Below are 20,637 nucleotides of genomic sequence, written 5' to 3' on the forward strand. Positions count from 1 at the left end.
TATGGCTGGTAAATGCACACAAGATTGCAAACCGAATTAAAAAATATACACTATATTTAGGATTCCTTTAGGATAGAGAACAGGATTAAGGCACTTTCACGGCAAGTGGTTTATTTATGAATTGAAATAAAGGCCCCCTCTAGCGTGTAAACTCCATGAGGGCAGGGACTTCACCACCAGCTTTCACTGCAGACCTTGGCATACAACAAGGGTTCACTGGACAAGGGACCCCACAACCCTGCACAGAGACCGCGGCCCACAGGCCAGGACAGGAATTGGAGCACCAAACGTCACGTGAGTCGCCCTCCCCTGCACGTGCCCCGCGACCCAGACGATGCAGCTCCGGACCCACCCCCGCCAGAGACTTCACCAATCAGGGAAGGAAAGTTAAATTTGGCCAGGCAAGGGGCGGTCCCAGCTACTAGTCTCCGAGTAGCTGCGTCTTGCCGGCTCGGCCCACTTGTCGCCGAGTCTCAGGCATTAGTCCTGCCTGCTAGCCTTGACTATACAGCCTACTTAGCAACTGTGAGGCGCAGAGGAGCCAGAGCAGGGCTAGGCGCATGCGTGTTGAGCTGAAGCCCAAGGCGGAGTTTCAGACAGCAGAGGGGAGTGAAAATTATCTCCAGTACGCACGCGCGCAGCAGCCCTCACAGGCAAGACACACGCGGCGCTGCGTGGTGACGCCAGTGCGGCCCGAGGAAGGGGCGGGGCCAGGGCCGGGGCGGGACTTCCAGCTCCTCCCGCCCCCTCTCCATCCAGACTCTCCCTCCCCCTCCTACCCCCACACTGGGCCCCGTCTGCTCTGGGGTGCCTTCGTCACTTAGCGTTGTGTCGGCCTGGCCCGGCCCGGCCAGAGGGCAGATGCCCGGAGCTGCCACCGGCGCCGCCGCCGACTCGGCCGGTGGCGGTGTGGGAGACGGGCGTCCGACCCTGGGCCGCTGAGTGTGACGGACGGGGCCGGGGGCCGCCTGGCGCCGCGGCGTCTGAGGCTCCGCGCGGACCATGTATTTCCTGAGCGGCTGGCCCAAGAGGCTGCTCTGCCCTTTGGGGAGCCCGGCCGAGGCGCCTTTCCACGTTCAGTCCGACCCCCAGAGGACTTTCTTCGCCGTACTGGCCCCAGCTCGCCTCAGCATCTGGTACAGTCGGGTAAGTAGAGCCTCTCGCCTCTTCCTCCCGGCTTCCCGGCACCATCCCGCCCCCAACTTCCACCCAGAGCCTGGGACCCCTGCCCCTTCGCACCAGACCCACTCGTCTTCGCCCTCCTTGTTCCACCTCCTTGGTTGCGCGAACCCCCGGATCTGGACACGTCCTCTGGCCAGGGCTCCGGGGGGGATGCCGTCGCTGCTGCCCCAAATCCCTGCACCTCCCTGCGTTGGGCCGGCGGCCGCGCACAGTGCGGACCCCACGCGCTCCTTCGGCCGAGCCCAGATTTTCCTTCCTCTCTCTTCCCCCTTTCGCCGAGGAACAAATTTGGTTAAACTTTCCACAACTAGGAATCTGGCCGCTGTTGTGTTCCTAGTCCTACCTTGCTTTAAAGACCATTGTTTTGAAGTTGGGGAAAGCCTGTTGGGCTTTACCCAGTCAGTGCCAGACTTGACATGCGGTGATAACATTTCTACAACTACAGCCAGAGTTTTTTTTTTTGTTGTTGTTAATACTGAAGGTCTGGTAACCCAATTCCTCGCCTTACCCTAACATCTCTCCACTTTTAGGTCAGTTATTTTCTCTGCAGCTCTTGGACTCTTCTGTAGAGAGTTATAGAGGGGTTAGTAGGAGCGGAAGTGGGACTCAATCTCTCCGCTTGCCTCTTGGTATTCGCACCTGGAAGTAATAAGATTTGGGAAGCGCTTGAACCAGTGTTCTGTTTTTGCTTTCTGTGAATCGTGCTTTTTTATTTCTTGTATCTAATTAGTGAGTGGTTGAAAGAATAACTTAAAAAATAGCTGGTGGGTTTCCTTATTTTCCTTGAACGCTGCTACAGGTCTGTTTATAAGCAACAGAATAGAGTATAAAAATTTTCCCCCACCTTCCCAAGAGAAGGCGGTGCTAGTGTATGTCAGAGTGAAGTTGTTATGCCTTGAAAGCTGATTTTTACCAGGTGGAAATAGGTTTTGATCTTAGCTTTGTTAGATACATGTGAAATACTGGGTTTAATCAAATTAGTTAAAACTGTCACATCTGTGTGACTATTTGAATGCCTGTCTATGCTTTGACTATCCTCACACACAGCCCTGGTAAAAGTAATGATGAGATTTAGGTATTTCTGGTATCTTTTATATGACTGTAATAATTAGGTTTTAAATTATAGTGTTTGCCATTAAGTTTTGGTTAATTTTTAAATACGTCTCAGAACAAAACAGGGCTTTGTGTTGTTTTGTTGTCACAAAACAGCAATGTGACACTTCTGTCTGGTGCTTGATTGCATGTTTTTATGTATTGCATATCATCTGGTTCTTAAATGAGATACTAATTCATTTACATCATGTATACCACTTGAGTAATTTCTTTTTTTGTTTGTATATATTATTTTTAAGGCATATAAAAAAATTAGGTGAATTTTAAATTGCCTTCTTAACTTTAGTTCATAATTTCACTCTAATGTAACAAACTGTAAAGCCTGAAATACAACTTTCCTTAACTCCATAAAGGACAGGCCTAACTTAATTTTATCACCCAACGCCTGGTGGCTTAGACGGTGAAGAATCTGCCTGCAATGCAGGAGACTCGGATTCGATCCCTGGGTCAGGAAAATCCCCTGGAGGAGGGAATGGCTACCCACTCCACTATTCTTGCCTGGAGGATTCCATGGACAGTAGAGCCTGGCAGACTGTAGTTCATTGAGTCACAGAGAGTCAGACAGGACTGAGCGACTAACACAACTTAATTTTAGGTGATTGCAGCCGTGAAATTAAAAGACGCTTACTCCTTGGAAGGAAAGTTATGACCAACTTAGATAGCATATTCAAAAACAGAGACATTACTTTGCCAACAAAGGTCTGTCTAGTCAAGGCTGTGGTTTTTCCATTGGTCATGTATGGATATGAGAGTTGGACTGTGAAGAAAGCTGAGCGCCGAAGAATTGATGCTTTTGAACTGTGGTGTTGGAGAAGACTCTTGAGAGTCCCTTGGACTGCAAGGAGATCCAACCAGTCCATTCTGAAGGAGATCAGTCCTGGGTGTTCTTTGGAGGGAATGATGCTAAAGCTGAAACTCCAGTACTTTGGCCACCTCATGTGAAGAGTTGACTCATTGGAAAAGACTCTGATGCTGGGAAGGATTGGGAGTAGGAGGAGAAGGGGATGACAGAGGATGAGATGGCTGGATGGCATCACTGACTCGATGGATGTGAGTCTCAGTGAACTCCGGGAGTTGGTGATGGACAGGGAGGCCTGGCGTGCTGTAATTCATGGGGTCGCTAAGAGTCTGACTCGACTGAGTGGCTGAACTAAACTGAAACTTAATATGGGCTTCCCTCATAGCTCAGTTGGTAGAGAATCGTCTGGCAATGCTGGAGACTCCGGTTCGATTCCTGGGTTGGGAAGATCACCTGGGGAAGGGAAAGGCTACCCACATTAGTATTCTTGGGCTTCCCAGGTGGCTCAGTTGGTAAAGAATCCACCTGCAATGCAGGAGATGTGGGTGTGATCCCTAGGTTGGGAAAATCCCCTGGAGGAGGGCATGGCAACCCATTCTTAATATTCTTGCCTGGAGAATCCCCATGGACAGAAAAGCCTGGTGGGCTGCAGTCCATGGGGTCACTGTCAGACATGACAGTGACTAAGTGCAGTACACAGCATAAACTTAATATGAAGGAAGAATAGACCAGAAGCCTGTAGACTACTTTATTTATCTGTAAAAGAAACAAAAATGTTCCTTGACTGTCTTAGGGATATTGTGAATATTGAGAATATCAGGGTTTTTTGTGTGTGTTTTGTTTTGCTTTTGGACTTAGATACTAAACAAATCTACGGCAGTCCTGGTCAACGTAAAACTGGTCATACCCCTTTCCTTCAAATTCCAATGGTGCTCATAGATTGCCGGGGCCACTATCATTAAGATTGTGCAAAAATTTAGGTTGTACAGGGTGTATGGGTTCAGAAGTATGTGAAAGGAAATTCAGGAATACGTTCGAGGAGGCTCCATGGTACTGTAAGTTGACTTACGGTTAGCTATGAACTCTTGACATCATCGTCACTTTAGAAATCAAGTATCGGATGAGATGATTTTAAAGTTTATAACTGGGTGAATGGGGAAACAGGTGCCAGACTCCAGTGTTTGTTTTGATTTTTTAAATTTCTAAACTTAAACTATGTAAGTTAAACCTATGTAAGTTAAGTTAACAAACTTCTTTTAAAGTGAAAATACCTCTAGCTAAATTGAGTAGCTATCAGTCGTTCCTATGTAATTTAGAGTGAATGGGTTTAAAATGTTTGCATGAGAACATGAAAGCTTTGATTTTGGAGACATTGTATATGCAAGTAATTTTACAGAATAAAGAGAATTTTGAAGATCTGAAGAAGGGTTTTATGGAATTTGAGGTCTTAAAAGCAGCTTGAGGGCATTTAGAGACATGGAAAAACATGCTCAAAAAGATGTGAGGATATAATACAATTTGCTTTCTTAAAATTTTGTTAGGGCTCTTTTAGTAAGTTAAATTCACTTAGGAGGAATGCATTTTTAAAAAGAGAAAACTAGCCTTGTGGGAGGAACGTGCATTTAATAGTCTGGCTGTTAATTTTTTTATTTATTTTAATGTCTAAAAGAATAGCTGCCTGGAAAGTGTTGATTAGACATGAGGCTATGAAAACAGTAAAATAAAATCTCTAAGAATAACGTGTGTATTTTGTGGGTCTTCTAGTGAGCTTTTATGTACCTCTTATAGTGACTGTTGTATACCGTATGTAGCTGTTTGGGATCCGAGTGTTACAGTCATATCTCTTCAAAATTCTTTCCTGACTTCAAATTTGAGAAGTGTAGTAGAGTGCTTTTTAGATGTGTTGATAACTAAGAGTTTCTGTCGATAGTCATTTTGCTTTTGATTTCATTTTTAGTGTGAGGGTGTGACTCATTTTCATTGTAACGTGTTGGTGTAAATTTGCTTTCTCTACTTAGTGATTCTACTTAGGAGTTTTAAACTACTTGAATTTACAACAGAGATCATTCATATATTTTGGAACCAAAAAAGGGGACTCCAAAAAGTTTTGGTATGTCTGTTAGATTGAGGTGCTAGAGATGCGAGTTACTTGATGGAGCAGTTGATGTATTTCTGCCAAGGGTATTGTAAAAGGACTGATTTCAGCTTTGAAGATGAAGCTGCTGTTTAAAGCACATTATGATTTATGATTGACATGGGGGTTGTAGGAGATAAATTGTGTTTTGTACTGTATCAGAGAGCCTAGAATTATTCCTTTAATATACTACTTAACTGTGACTATAAAAGTCTCTGTGAACCACAGAATGATACTTTAGAATGCTGTAATTCTAAATTAATCTTATCTTAATTTTCAGGTCATTGATTATTTTAAATATATGAACACTTTCTGTGAAAAAGATAGTATCAATAGGCAGCGTATGAAAAGGATTAAGGGGACATATTGTATGTGAGAGAAAAACATTATGTTCAAAGATGCTAGTATGTTAATATAAATGAAAATTTTGTGAGTTATCACTGCTAATAAAAAGGTGAAATAGGTAGAATTACTGGACTTATGAAATATAATAAATTGTCTTTGAGCACCCTGAGTGAAAACTTATCCTCTTTTTGCTGTGTACTAATAATGGAAAACAATGAGACAGATATTCAATCAGGTGTGTGGTTAAGATGTCATGGAAAAACTCAAACAAACTTTTTGGTTAACCCAACAATTTGTACCTGTATTTTTTCCAGCTCTCTCATTTCTCACGCTTTCAACCCTATTTTGTTAATGCCTCCAAAGAGCCTTCCTTATAAACCCACTGCTTGGAAGTCATTTAGGGTTCACTGTTGGTTAAAGGATGAAGTTCAAAAACTCCTTGGTTTAATATCAGAGACTTTCCTCTCTTGGAATGCTCTCTTGCCCTGTCTCTGCCTATCAGAATATTACCCAAACCTTAGCTTCTGTTGAAATCGTGCTCTGAGTCATTCTTTATTTACTATAATTGTTTTTGATGAACACTGTTATTCATTGAGTTCATTGTTTTTGATGAACAGTACTGTTTGTAGTGTAGTTTTTCACACTTGGTTTATTTTTCCAACTGGATTGTAAGTTTCTGGAGAGCACAAGTGATCTTAATTTATTTTAAATTGAAGTATAATTGATTTACAATATTATGTTAATTTATAAGTAATCTTATTTTGTATTTATGTTTTGCACAAAGATGTTTAGTAAGCATTTTAAAAATAATTTAAGATATCTGTCCTATGCATAACACATACTTTTTTCAAGTTTTAATAATTTGAAGATTTTTAAATGTTGACATGTAACTTTAAAAATGTGATGATATTAAATTACAACTTAAAATCAGAAAAAATTGTATTAGGGTTATAAAAGTTAAGGTTAATTAAATGCTTTTTTATTATACCCAGCCCAAATTATATTAGAAAAATAGTACGTTATTCATAATAGCCAAGATGTGGAAGTAACCTAAGTATCTGTCAATGGATGAATGGATAAAGAAGATGTAGTTTATATGCATAATGGAATATTGTTTAGCCGTGAGAAAGGACATCTTAAACTATTTGCAGCATATATGGAAGGACCTAGAAGGCATTATGCTAAGTGAAATAAGTCAAAGAGAAATTATGTATATATCACTTACATATATGCAATCTGAAAAAGCGAAATGGATAGAAACATACTAGAATGGTGGATATGAGGGGCTAGGGAGTGGTGGAAAAGGGGAGATGTTGATAGGAGAGCGTAAACTTCAAGCTGTAAACTGAATAAGTTCATGTACAGCATGGTGATTATAGTTGATAATACTGTATTATATGCTTGAAAGTTGCTTAGATGAGAGTAGATTTTCAGTTTTTTCTCTACAAAAAAAGAAATGGTAATTATGTAACATGATGCATGTGTTAGCTAAGACTGGTGGTAATCTTTTTGCAATGTATAAGGGCATCAAATCAACATGTTGTACATCTTAAACAGTGTTTATGCGAATTGTATCTCATTAAAGCTGGGCAGGGGTGGTAGTGGAAGTGCTACCTTATAAAGGGTCTTTCTTTAATTATTGGGTAATCTGCAGCTTGCCGGAACTTAAATTACTGTGCAGTATTATATATAGCCAGTTGAACTCCTTGTTCCCAATGTATATTTATATTGATGTGATCTATAATTTGGTAGTGGGACCACGTGTGTGTGCTTTTAGTTTTTCAGTCATGTCTGACTCTTTGCAACCCCATGGACTGCAGCCCACCAGGCTTCTGTGTCCATGGGGATTCTCCAGGCGAGAATACTGGAATGGGTTGCCATTGGCTTCTCCTGGGGATCTTTCCAACCCAGGGATCGAACCCAGGTCTTCCACATTCCAGGCGGATTCTTTACCGACTGAGCCACCAGGGATAGGTAATCTGTTATTTGTGTGGATTTATTTCAGATTTTTGAGATCAGTAAACATCTTTGCGTGTCTCAGAAAGGGCAACGGTGGGGGAAGAGTAATTTGGTTCTTCACTATAGGCCGCCTTATCTAGTGTTTGCCTCCTTATCTAGTGTTTGACTCTCAGTACTGGAAAAAATGTATGGAATATTCATACACTACATTTCAGCTTTCTAGATTATCTCTCTCCTTTAGTCTGTGATTCACTTATTTATCTAAAGTATGGTCTCAAAGTAGTACAAGTTGCCTGAGAGTCTAGCAGCCTTTAGTTAAAGGTATCTAGCCAGTGAACATAATTTTCATACTAAATTGCCACAAGGAAGAAATTAACTTACCCTGTATATCAGGGTCCAAAATAACGATGTTCCCAAATAAAAAAAATTAAGATTAGGGCCAGTCAGAAACTAACAGCAGCATCAGTAGAGGTGCATGCTTAATGTCAATCAGTATAGTTTCCATTTACTGCATCTTTTAATCACTGAAATAAAAGCTTCTATAAGATTCAAGTCTGTGATTGAGAAGGCTTTCTTTTCTGGTTATCACCTGCACTCTGAAGAGATTTGGTGTGGGCTGGTTCTAAGACTGAAATGTAGTAAGCCTGGGTTGACTACAACCCCAAAACCTTTTGTGCAAGTTATGGCACAGTATTACAGGGACCCCTGACTTTCCTGTGAGAAAAGAGGACCTTGAGGTGAGATGGAGAGGAAGGAGTTCAGTGCTGATGGTCAGTGTAGTGGAAGAGATTTTAGTGACTGGATTCCCCTCCTCTTACTTCAGATCCTAGTGAAATGGAACGTAGACCTAAAGTGGAACTACTTGTTGGGAGTCTCTAGTGCCAATCCATGAAAGCTGGAGAATATACATTTCTAGAAGCCTTGAGTCCCTGTTTAACTTCCCACTATACAGGCACTACTAGCAAAGTTTGAAAAGTTTTGATGCAAACACAGTAAAATAAAATTTAAATACTTACTCTGCCAGACACTGGTGCCAGGATGTCAGCAGTACACAGAAACAGTTCCTGCCTGCATGAAGCTTCTGCTTTGGTGAGGGGAGACAGGCAGCAAACATATCCATATGTCAATATAATGAGTGCCATGGAGAAGAGCAGAGTAAGGCTGTCAGGGAATGTTCGTGTGGCATTGTTATTTTAGCTAAAGATGGTTGGAGAAAGCCTCCTTAGGGAGGTTGCATTTCAGCACAGACCTTAAAGAACTAAGTGACCAAGCCACGTAGGTATCTGAGAGAAGAACATTTCAGGTAACTTCAGTTCTGTTGCTCAGTCGTGTCCAACACTTTGCAACCCCATGGACTGCAATACATTGGCTTCCCTGTCCTTCACCAACTTCAGGAGGCTGCTCAAACTCATGTCCATCTAGTCGGTGATGCCGTCCAACCATCTCATCCTCTGTCGTCCCTTTCTCCTGCCTTCAATCTTTCCCAGCCATCAGGGTCTTTTCCAATGAGTCAGCTCTTGGCATCAGGTACCCAAAGTATTGGAGCTTCAGCTTCAGCATCAGTACTTTGGATGAATCTTCACAACTGATTTCCTTGAGGATTGACTGGTTTGATCTACTTGCAGTCTGAGGGACTCTCAAGAGCCTTCTCCACCAACACAGTCCAAAAACAGTGAAAAAGTTGGCTTAAAACTCAACATTCAGAAAACAGATCATGGCATCTGGTCCCATCACTTCATGGCAAATAGATGGGGAAACAATGAAAACAGTGAAAGACTTTATTTTTTTTGGTTTCCAAAATCACTGCAGATGGTGACTGCAGCCATGAAATTAAAAGATGCTTGCTCATTGGAAGAAAAGCTATGACCAACTTAGACAACATATTAAAAAGCAGAAACATTACTTTGCCAACAAAGGTCCATCTAGTCAAAGCTATGGTTTTTCTAGTAGTCTTTTATGGATGTGAGAGTTGTACTATAAAGAAAGTTAAGCGCCAAAGAATTGATGCTTTTGAACTGTGGTGTTGGAGAAGACTCTTGAGAATCCCTTTGACAGTATGGAAATCAAATCAGTCCATCCTGAAGGAAATCAGTCCTGATATTCATTGGATGGACTGATGCTGAAGCTGAAACTGCAATACTTTGGCAACCTGATGTGAAGATCTGACTCACTTGATAAGACCCTGATGGCTGGGAAAGAATGAAGGCAGGAGGAGAAGGGGATGACAGAGGATGAGATGGTTAGATGGAATCACTGACTCGATGGACATGAGTTTGTGTAAGCTCTTGGAGTTGGTGATGGTCAGGGAAGCCTATTGTGCTGTAGTCCATGGGGTCGCAAAGAGTTGGACACAACTGAGCGACTAAACTGAACTGTTGTCCCATGTTCAGTTCTAACTTTTGCTTCTTGATCTGCATACAGATTTCTCAGGAGGCAGGTAAGGTGGTCTGGTATTCCCATCTCTTGAAGAATTTTCCACAGTTTGTTGTGATTCATACAGTCAACGACTGTGGCATAGTCAATAAAGCAGATGTAGATGTTTTTCTGGAACTCTGCTTTTTCGATGATCCAGCGGCTGTTGGCAATTTAATCTCTGGTTCCTCTGCCTTTTCTAAATCCGGCTTGAACATCTGGAAGTCCATAGTTCATGTACTGTTGAAGCCTGGCTTGGAGAATTTTGAGCATTACTTTGGTAGCCTGTGAGATGAGTGCAATTGTGCGGTAGTTTGAACATGCTTTGACATTTTCTTTCTTTGAGATTGGAATGAAAAGTGACCTTTTCCAGTCCTATGGCCACTGTAGAGTTCCAAATTTGCTGGCATATTGAGTGCAGCACTTTCACAGCATCATCTTTCAGGATTTGAAATAGCTCAACTGGAATTCCATCACCTCCACTAGCTTTGTTCGCAGTGATGCTTTCTCAGGCCCACTTGACTTCGCATTCCAGGATGTCTGGCTCCAGGTGGGTGATCACACCATCATGGTTATCTGGGTCATGAAGATCTTTTCTGTAGAGTTCTTATGTGTGTTGTTGCCACCTGTTAATATCTCGTGCTTCTGTTAGGGTCATACCATTTCTGTCCTTTATTGTGCCCATCTTTGCATGAAATGTTCCCTTGGTATCTCTGATTTTCTCAAAGAGAAAGATCTCGAAGAGATCTCTAGTCCTTCCCATTCTATTGTTTTCCTCTATTTCTTTGCATTGATCACTGAGGAGGGCTTTCTTTTCTCTCCTTGCTATTCTTTGGAACTGGGTATATCTTTCCTTTTCTCCTTTGCCTTTTGCTTCTCTTGTTTTCACAGCTATTGTAAGGCCTCCTCAGACAACCATTTTGCCTTTTTGCATTTCTTTTTCTTGGGGATGGTCTTGATCCCTGCCTCCTGTACAATGTCATGAACCTCCGGCCATAGTTCTTCAGGGACTCTGAATATCAGATCTAATCCCTTGAACCTATTTGTCACTTCCACTGTATAATTATAAGGGGTTTAATTTAGGTCATACCTGAATGGTCTAGTGGTTTTCCCTACTTCCTTTAAGTCTAAATTTGGCAATAAGAAGTTCATGATCTGAGCCAGTCAGCTCCCCATCTTGTTTTGCTGACTGTATAGAACTTCTCTTATCTTTGGCTGCAAAGAATATAATCAGTCTGATTTCAGTATTGACCATCTGGTGATGTCCATGTGTAGAGTCTTCTCTTGTGTTGTTGGAAGAGGGTGTTTGCTATGACCAGTGCGTTCTCTCGGCAAAACTCTCTTAGCCTTTGCCCTGCTTCATTTTGTTCTCCAGGGCTAAATTTGCCTGTTACTCCAGGTAATCTCTTGACTCCCTACTTTTGTATTCCAGTGCCCTATAATGAAAAGGACATTTTTTGGGGAGTGTTAGTTCTAGAAGGTCTTGTAGGTTTTCATAGAACCGTTCCCTGATAGCTCAGTTGGTAAAGAATCTGCCTGCGATGTGGGAGACCCTGGTTTGATTCCTGTCCAAAAGATCCCCTGGAGAAGGGCTAGGCTACCCACTCCACTGTTCTTGGGCCTCTCTTGTGGCTCAGCTGGTAAAGAATCCGCCTGCAATGCGGGGGACCTGGGTTTGCTCCCTGGGTTGGAAAGATCCCTTGGAGAAGGGAAAGGCTACCCACTCCAGTATTCTGGTCTGGAGAATTCCATGAATGGTTGATGGGGTCGCAAAGAGTCAGACACGACTGAGTGACTTTCAGTTTCACTTTATAGAACCGTTCAGCTTCTTCAGCATTACTGGTTGGGGCATAGACTTGGCTTACTGTGATACTGAATGGTTTACCTTGGAAACGAACAGAGATCATTCTGTCGTTTTTGAGGTTTCACCCAAGAAATGCATTTCAGACTCTATTGTTGACAACAAGGGCTACTCCATTTCTTCTAAGGGATTTTTGTCCACAGTAGTAGATTTAATGGTCATCTGAGTTAAATTCACCCATTCCAGTCCCATTTTAGTTCACTGATTCCTAAAATGTCGATATTCGCTACTGCCATCTTCTGTTTGACCACTTCCAATTTACCTTGATTGGACCTAACATTCTAGGTTCCTGTGCAATATTGTCCTTTAGAGCATTGGACTTTACTTCCATCACCAGTCACATCCATAACTGTGTGTTGTTTTTGCTTTGGCTTTGTCTTTTCATTGTTTCTGGAGTTATTTCTCCAGTGTTCTCCAGTAGCATATTGGGCACCTGCTGACTTGGGGAGTTCCTCTTTCAGTGTCCTATCTTTTTGCCTTTTCATACTGTTCATGGGGTTCTCAAGGCAAGAATACTGAAGTGGTTTACCATTCCCTTCGCCATTGGACCATGTTTTTTCAGAACTTTCCACCATGACCTGTCTGTCTTGGGTGCCCCTCCACGGCATGGCTCATAGTTTCATTGAGTTAGACAAGGCTATGTGATCAGTTTGATTAGTTTTCTGTGATTGTGGTTTTCCTTCTGTCTGCCCTCTGATGGATAAGGGGCTTATGGAAGCTTCCTGATGTTAGAGACTGACTGGGGGAAACTGGGTCTTGTTCTGATGTGCAGGGTCATGCTCTGTAAATCCTTACTCCAATTTTCTGTTTTGGGACTGTGTTCCCTCCCTGATGTTTGACCTGAGGCCAAACTATGGTGGAAGAAATGAAGATAATGGCGATACACTGCGGCACTCAGTGCCCCGACCCTGCAGCAGGCCACCGTCAACCGACAACTCTGCCAGAGACTCCAGGACACTCACGGGCACATCTGGGTCTATCTCTTGTGGCGTCATGCTCCTTTCTCCTAGCGCACACAAGGTTTTGTCTGTGCCCTCCACGAGTCTTTTTCTCCAGTCCTGTGTAAGTTCTGGCGGCTGTACCGTGGGGTTAATGGTGTCCTTCTCTAAGAGGGCTTATGCCATACCCAGGTCTGCTGCACCCAGAGCCCCTGCACTTGCGGAAGGCCACTGCTGACTCATACTTCCGCAGGAGCCACTCAGACACTCAAAGGCAGATCTGGCTCAGTCTCTGTGGCATCTTCTGGTGCGCACAAGGTTTTGTTTGAGTCCTCTGAGTGTCTCTGGTAGGTATGGGTTTTGATTCTAAATGCAGTTTCGCCCGTCCTACCGTCTTGCTGGGTCTTTGCCTTTGCCCTTGGACATGGGGTATCTTTTTTTGGTGGGATCCAGCATTATCCTGTCAATGGTTGTTCAGCAGTGAGTTGTAATTTTGGAGTTCTCGCAGAAGATGAGCGCACGTCCTTACTCCGCCATCTTGGATTGGATTTTTTTTCAGGTAAGGGTGATGCCAAGTCCAAAGGTTCTGAGGAAGGAACTGAATGCTGTGACACCAGTATAGTAGAAGAGTGGAAAGTCAGTGTGGCTGGAGTAAAATGAGTAAAGAGGATATTAAGAAATATGTCAGAGACAAGGTTGGGGGTGAGGCATAGGGACGTGCACTGATGATGCAGAGCGTTATAGGCCATTGTGAGGACTTGGCTTTTAACAAGCAAGATGGGGGGCCATTTGAAGGGTTTTAGTGTGATGTGATACAACTTAAGTTTTAGTAGTGGCTGGCTGCTGTTTGGATAGCGTATACATGGTAAAGAAGTAGCAGCAACAGCAAAATAGTACGAATAATGGCATTTGAAGTCCAGGAAAAATCAGGCTTTTAGGATGGGTATTTGGTATATAGCGTCTTTCCTGGTGGCTCAGTGGTAAAGAATCCTCCTGCTAATGCAGGAGACACAGGTTCAATCCCTGGATCAGAAAGATCCCCTGCAGAAGGAAATGGCAATCCCATGGACAGAGGAGCCTGGTGGTTACAGTATGTGGGATTGCAGAAGAGTCGGAGACAACTTAGCAACTAAACAACAATGGAAAAAGAAGGTCACACAAATGAAGCAGAATAAAAACATCTAAGTAAAGACATTTTGCTCATCTTCAGTGCTTGTGAATTATTGAAGCAATCCATTTTACTTGTGAATGTTGATTCTGAGTTTACTATGGACTGTGTGATTTACATCATGGGAAGCAAAGTTTGCTGAATTTAGGTTCTTAACAACTCATGATGTTTGTCCTTTCCTCAGAGTAACCTGTACAGCCTAACTTTTAGACTTAAAGTTCTCTTTCAAAATAATTTATATCATCATTATTCATGGAAAGTTAGCATCACTTGTGTGAATAGAGGGTTACTCGTGAGGAGCAAAATGAATGTTATGAAAAACTAGTTTCTTGCCAAAGGCTCTTACCCTTGCCTTGAGAAGGGCAGTTTGCAGATTACGTGAGAGATGGTTAGAAGTACACTATCCCCTCATACAGGTTTCCTCCTTACCAAAGTCGAAAGGACTGAGTAATTGAAAAAGTTTATTTTCTCACATATGATTAAATATTTAATACAGTGTTTATATGTCTCCTAAAATGGTGGTATAGAAAATATTGCATTCATAGCATTCCATTTACTGCTAGATAAAGTATTTATTATGCAGTTTATCAAATTAGAATAAATTTTGTTGTTCAGTTGCTAAGTGGACTGTAGCATGCCAGGCTTCCTTGTCCTGCACTGTCTCCCAGAGTTTGCTCAAACTCATGTCCATTGAGTCAGTGATGCTGTCAAAACCATCTCATCCTCTGTCATCCCCTTCTCCTCCTGCTCTCAATCTTTGCCAGCATCAGTGTCTTTTCCAGTGAATCAGCCCTTCGCGTCAGGTGGCCAAAGTGTTGGAGCTTCAGCATCAGTCTTTCCAATGAATATTCAGGACTGATTTCCTTTAGGATTGACTGGTTTGATCTCCTTGCTGATCAAGGGACTCTCAAAAGTCTTCTCCAGTACTGGAGTTCAAAAGCATCAATTCTTTGGCACTCAGCCTTCTTTATGGTCCGACTCTCCCATCCGTACATGACTACTGGAAAAGCCATAGTCATTATCAGCAAAATGATGTCTCTGCTTTTTAATATGCTGTTTAGGTTTGTCATAGCTTTCCTTCCAAGGGGCAAGTGATGAATTTATAATTTAATCTTTTTAAAGTGTTCTAGAATTCAGACTTGCCACAGGGTGAGACAGTTTTTTTTTTTTTAATTGACTAGCAAGCATCAATTGGTTGAAGTCAAGGTATCTCACATTTCTTTTAAGCTTTGCTTAAACCTGTCTCCTCAAGTAATTTGTCTTATTTCAGTCATAAATCATACCTAAATTTGCAAATAAAATTTTGGATATTATTGTAGCTATACTGTAGAATTTACTGTAGCTTAATTTTCAGTTTTATTGAGGTGTATAAAATACATCCCGTAAGTGTGCCATGATTTTTAGTAAATTAGTAGAGTTGTGCAATCATCATTACTATCTAGTTTAAAGAGCATTGATAGCAACCTCAAAAGTACTGTGCTCATTTGCATTCAGTTTCTGCTCCCCCTCCAGCCCCAGAAAATTATTGACTGCCTTTTGTCTCTTTGGATTTCGCTTTCCTGTAAATTTCATGTAAACATAACCATATAATATTTGGTCTTGTGTCTGACTTTCATTTAGTATAACGCTTTTGTGGTATACCTTTTTATTGCTGAATATTATTCCATTGTATGGATATACAATGGAATAATTGTATTCCATTGTAGTCCATTTCCAGTAGTCCATTCATCAATTGATGGATATTTAGATTGTTTCTAATTTGGAACCATTGTGAATAATGCTACTATAAACATCTCTGTATACTTTTTTTTTCCCCAGTTATATATTATCATGTCTTTTGGGGAGATACCTAAGAGTGGACCTGCTAGGTCATTTGTTAAGTTTGTGTTTAGCTTTTTAGGAAAATGCCAAGATGTTCCAATGTAGCTATAAAATTTTATGTTCCCAACAGCAGTATATCAAGGTTTGTGTTTCTCCACATTCTTGTTAATATTTATTATTGTCAGTCTTTTTGTTACAGCTATTTAGTGGCTTTGTAGTGATAGCTCATTGTGACTTTAATTTGTATCTTCCTGATAACTAAAAATGTTTAGCATCTTTTCATGTGCTTATTAGCTATTTGTGTGCCTCATTTGATGAAATGTCCACCCACATGCTTTGCCCATTCCTTTTTTTTAAATTGGAGCATTTGTCTCATTCAGTTGTAAGAGTTCTTTATATATTCTAGATGCAAATTCTTCATTAGATATGCCTTGCATATATTTTATCACAGTCTGTATTTGTCTTCTCAGTTTCTTAATAGGGCCCTCTGAAGAGAAAAAGTTTGGTTTTGGTGAAGTCTGGATTATCATTTCTTTTATGAGTCATGCTTTTTGTGTCCTATCTAAGAAACCTTTTGCCAGTACAAGATCACAAACATGTTCTGCATTTTCTTTTATAAGTGTTATCATCTGAACTCTTATACATAGGTCTGTCAGATGTTTTGAGTTGATTATCATGAGTGGTTTCAGGTAAAGATCTAAGATCAGTTTCTGTTTTTACATATAGATCCAATTGCTTTAGCGTTATTTGTTAGAAAAACTCTTTTCACTATTGAATTGCATTGGAATATTTGTCGGAAATCTATTGACCATAAATGTAAGGGTTTATTTCTGTATTTTCTGTTCTGTTGATCAGTATGTCTATCATTGTACAAGCATCATCACACTGGAGCTTTTATAGCACGTTGGTGAAAGTCCTACTTCTTGTTTTCAAAATTATTTTGCCTATTCTAAGTCTTTTGCAATTCTATATAGATTTTAGAGTCTTTGTCAGTTTCTACAAAAGAAAGAAAGAAAAACCTTGCTGGGATTTTTCAGGAAATGACACTAAATCAGACACTTACAAACATGAGTGTCTCTTCATTTATTTATATTTTGAAAAGTTTCTGTTGGCAGTATTTTTTTAGTTTGCAGTGTACAGGTCTGTTACTTTTTTTAAGCTTATTTCTAAGTTGTGTTTATCTTCTATGATGGTGTTGTGAATGTAATTATCAGTTTCATTTTCAGATCATTACTGACATAGATATGAAATTGATTTTTGTATATTGTTCTGCAGCCTTGCCAAAATTTATTTACTTCAGTAGGATTTTTTTTTTGGTAGTGAGAACTAATAAATGAATTCAGCAAAATTACAGGACATAAAATCAAGATGCAAAATTCAGTTGCATTTTTATACAGAAACAGTGAACATCCAAAAATGAAATTAAGGAAATAGTTCCATTCCACAGTAGCATCAAAAAGAATAAAATACAGAGTGTGAGGGGAAATGGATTAGGAGTTCAGGATTAACATATACACACTGCTGTGTATAAAATAGATAAGCAACAAGAACCTACTCTTTAGCACAGGAAACTATATTCAATGTCTTGTAATAACCTATAATGGAAAAGACTGTGAAAAAGAGTGTGTGTATGTGTACACTTGATATAACTGAGTCACTTTTCTACATACCTGAAGCTAATACACAGCTTGTAAATTAACTATATTTCAATTTAAAAAATTGATATTAATAAAGAAATACTTAGAATGAAACTTAATTAAAGAGGCTAAAGACGTATGCTAAGAACTACAAAAATTGCTGAAAGAAAGAAGATGCAAATAAATGGAAAGACATCCCATTTTTATGGATTGGGAGACAATGTTGTTGAAATGCCAGGACTGTACTGCCAAAAGCAGTCTACAGATTCAGTGCAATCCCACCAGTGCTTTTTGTAGAAATATGAAAATCCATTCTAAAATTGATACGGAATCACAAGGGACTTCCCTCTTCAGTCTAGCTGAAATTTTATCCATTTTTTAGATCTTTACAGAGAAACAACTTTTGTTTTTACTGACCTTAATCTATTAAGTTTCTGTTTTCTATTTTACTGATTTCTGCATTGATTTTTTTTTTTTTTAATTATTTTCTCCAGCTTGCTTTGGATTTAGCTTGCTTTACTTTTGCTAGGTTGAAAACTTAGGTTATTAAGTTGAGACGTTTTTTAATGTAGGCATTTTTTTTACCCTTTTTTTAATGTAGGCATTTTAAGCTCTTAAGTTTTCTTCTAAGCACTGTATTAGTTGTATTCCATAATTTTTTTCTTTTGAACATTTTCACGTTTATAGTAAAATTGAGAGGAAATTGACGTTTCCTCCTCCGGGAGATCTTCCTGACCAAGGGATCAAACCTGAGTCTGCTGCAGCTCCTGCCTTTTGATTGGAGTGTTTAGTCTGTTTCACGTATGATTATTGATGTGGTTGGGTTTACATTAGATAATTTGCTATTTCTTTTCTATACTTAAGATGTTTTCTGTTTATCTGTTATGCCTTTAATCGCTTTGATTTCATAAACATACTTTTTGAGTTATTTTACTGATGGTTGCTCTAGCAATTAAAAATCTATTACAATATATTTCAGGTTGATTCTGAATTAACTCCGGTTAAGTATAGAAAATGTTTCATCCCACTTTTTACTTTAATGCTTTTAAAATGGTAAAATATGCATAATATAAAATTTACCATTTTAATAATTTTTAAATATATAATTCTGTGGCCCTAAGTATATTCACATTTGTGCAACCATTACTTTGATCCATTTCTAGAACTTTTTCATATTGAAACTCCATTTCTGATAAACAGTAATTCCCCATTTCCCCCTCTTCCCAGTCCCTGGCAACCACCATTTTAGTTTCCCTATGAATTTGCCTGTTGTAGAAACACAATGTTTGTTAGTGATAGACTTAATTCATTTAGAATGTATTCAAGGTTCTTCCATGTTATATAGCATGTACCAGAATATGTTACCTTTTTAAGGCTGAATAATATTTTATTGTAGGTGTATATTACAGTTTATCCATTCATATGTTGATGAACATTTGAATTGCATTATTTTGGGGGTTGCTTTCACTTTTTGTGAATAGTACTGCTGTGAACATTAGTGCACAAATATCTGTTTCAGTCCCTGTTTTTAATTCACTTGTATATATCCAAAGTGGAATTGCTGGATCATATGGTAATTCTCTGTCTGATTTTTTGAGAAATTGCTGGGGTTTTGTTTTGTTTTGTCATACGGTTTTTTCACAGTGGCTGCACCATTTTACATTCCCACCAGCAATACACAGGGGTTTATATTTTCCCACATCTTTGCCAAAACTTTCTTTTTCCTGTTTTTTTTTTTTTTTTTTTTTTAATTATAGCTATCCTAATGAGTGCAAAGTGGTATCTCATTGTGGTTTTGATTTGTATCTCCCAGGCTTCCATGGTGACGCAGTGGTAAAGAATTGGCCTGCAGTGCAGGAGACGGTGGAGATGTGGGTTCAATCCCTTGGTCGGGAAGATCCTCTAAAGTAGGAAATGGCATCCCACTCAGTATTGTTGCCTGGAAAATCCCACGGACAGAGGAGCCTGGAGGGCTATAGTCCACAGGGTCATAAAGAGTTGGACGTGACTGAGCTCACATGCACACACATGACATCACTTGTCATTGTGTATGCTCATTTATATCTGACTCTGTGGCCCTATGGAGCGTAGCCTGCCAGGCTCCTTTGTCCATAGGATTATCCTGGCAAGATTATTGGAGAGGGTTGCCATTTCCTCCTCCATGGGATCTTCCAGACCAAGGAATCAAACCTGAGTCTCTTGCAGTTCCTTCATTGGAAGGTGGATTGTTTACCAGTGAGCCACCTGGATTGAATACCTTTTAATGTGTTTATTGGTTGCTTCTGTATCATCTTTGGAGAAACGTCTCTTCAAATTCTTAGCCCATTTTAAAATCATGTGACTTTCTTTTTGTTGTTGAGTTCTTGGCATTCTGTATTCACAGTTAGCCCTTGAACAGCGTGGGTCTGGCCTGACCCAAACATGTGAATGTTTTTCATTAGTAAAATACTATAGTACTACATTATCAATGGTTGGTTGAATTCTCAGATGTGGAACTGCAGTGATGAAAGGCCCACTGGTAAGTTATACTGAGGTTTTTGACAGAGGGTCAGTTCCTGCATTGCAAGGGTCAACTGTATTCTGAATATCAATTCCTTATATATATGATTTGCAAACATTTTCTTCCATTATATGGGTTGCCATTGTACTCTGTTGATAGTGTCCTTTGATGTCCAAAAGCTTTTAATATTGATGAATTCCAGCTTAACTATTTTTTCTTTTGTTGCCTGTGCTTTTGGTGTCATGTGCAAGAAATGATTGCCAAATCCAAAGTCATGAAGTTTTTGTCCTGTGTTTTTCTTTTAAGACTTTAATAGTTTTAGCTTGTGTTTAGATTTGTGATCCATTTTGAGTTGATTTTTGTATATGGTGTAAGATAAGGATCAAATTTTATTTTTTTCCTTGTGGATATTCAGTTTTCCTGGTACAATTTGTAAAACACTACTTTTTCCCCCCATTGAATGGTTTTGGCACTTGTTGAAAATCCTTTAGCCATGTATGTGATGTATTACTATTAATCTTGGGCTCTCTGTTGTATTTCATTGTTGTGTATGTCAGTCTTTATGCCAGTGTGGTACTATTTTGATTACCATAGCTTTGTATTAAGTTTTGAAATCAGAAAGTGTGAGACCTCCAACTTTCTTCTGTTTTATGCTTGTTTTAGCTATTGAAGTCCCTTGAGATTCTGCAAAAAACTGGTGTAATTTTGATAGGGCTTACTTTGAATCTGTAAATTGCTTTGGTATTATTGACATCTTAACATTGTTTT

At 40.1% G+C, this 20,637-nt stretch overlaps 1 protein-coding gene across 4 annotated transcripts in view; it reads left to right on the forward strand.

Annotated features, from left to right (window-relative positions):
- Window positions 1-758: 758 nt before the first annotated feature.
- The window catches only part of RIC1 (RIC1 homolog, RAB6A GEF complex partner 1), a 145,942-nt gene continuing 126,063 nt past the window's right edge, over window positions 759-20,637 (forward strand). For 3 of the 4 annotated variants that reach the window (XM_070375852.1, XM_070375855.1, XM_070375853.1), the window contains exon 1: window positions 759-1,146. In XM_070375852.1, the coding sequence (XP_070231953.1) occupies window positions 1,003-1,146 (144 nt within the window). In that variant the 5' untranslated portion in view covers window positions 759-1,002. The remainder of the gene's footprint in view (window positions 1,147-20,637) is intronic. The other variant, XM_005891357.2, reaches the window with a different exon arrangement.

This window comes from Bos mutus, chromosome 8, assembly GCF_027580195.1.
Source record: "Bos mutus isolate GX-2022 chromosome 8, NWIPB_WYAK_1.1, whole genome shotgun sequence".
Taxonomy (NCBI): domain Eukaryota; kingdom Metazoa; phylum Chordata; class Mammalia; order Artiodactyla; family Bovidae; genus Bos; species Bos mutus.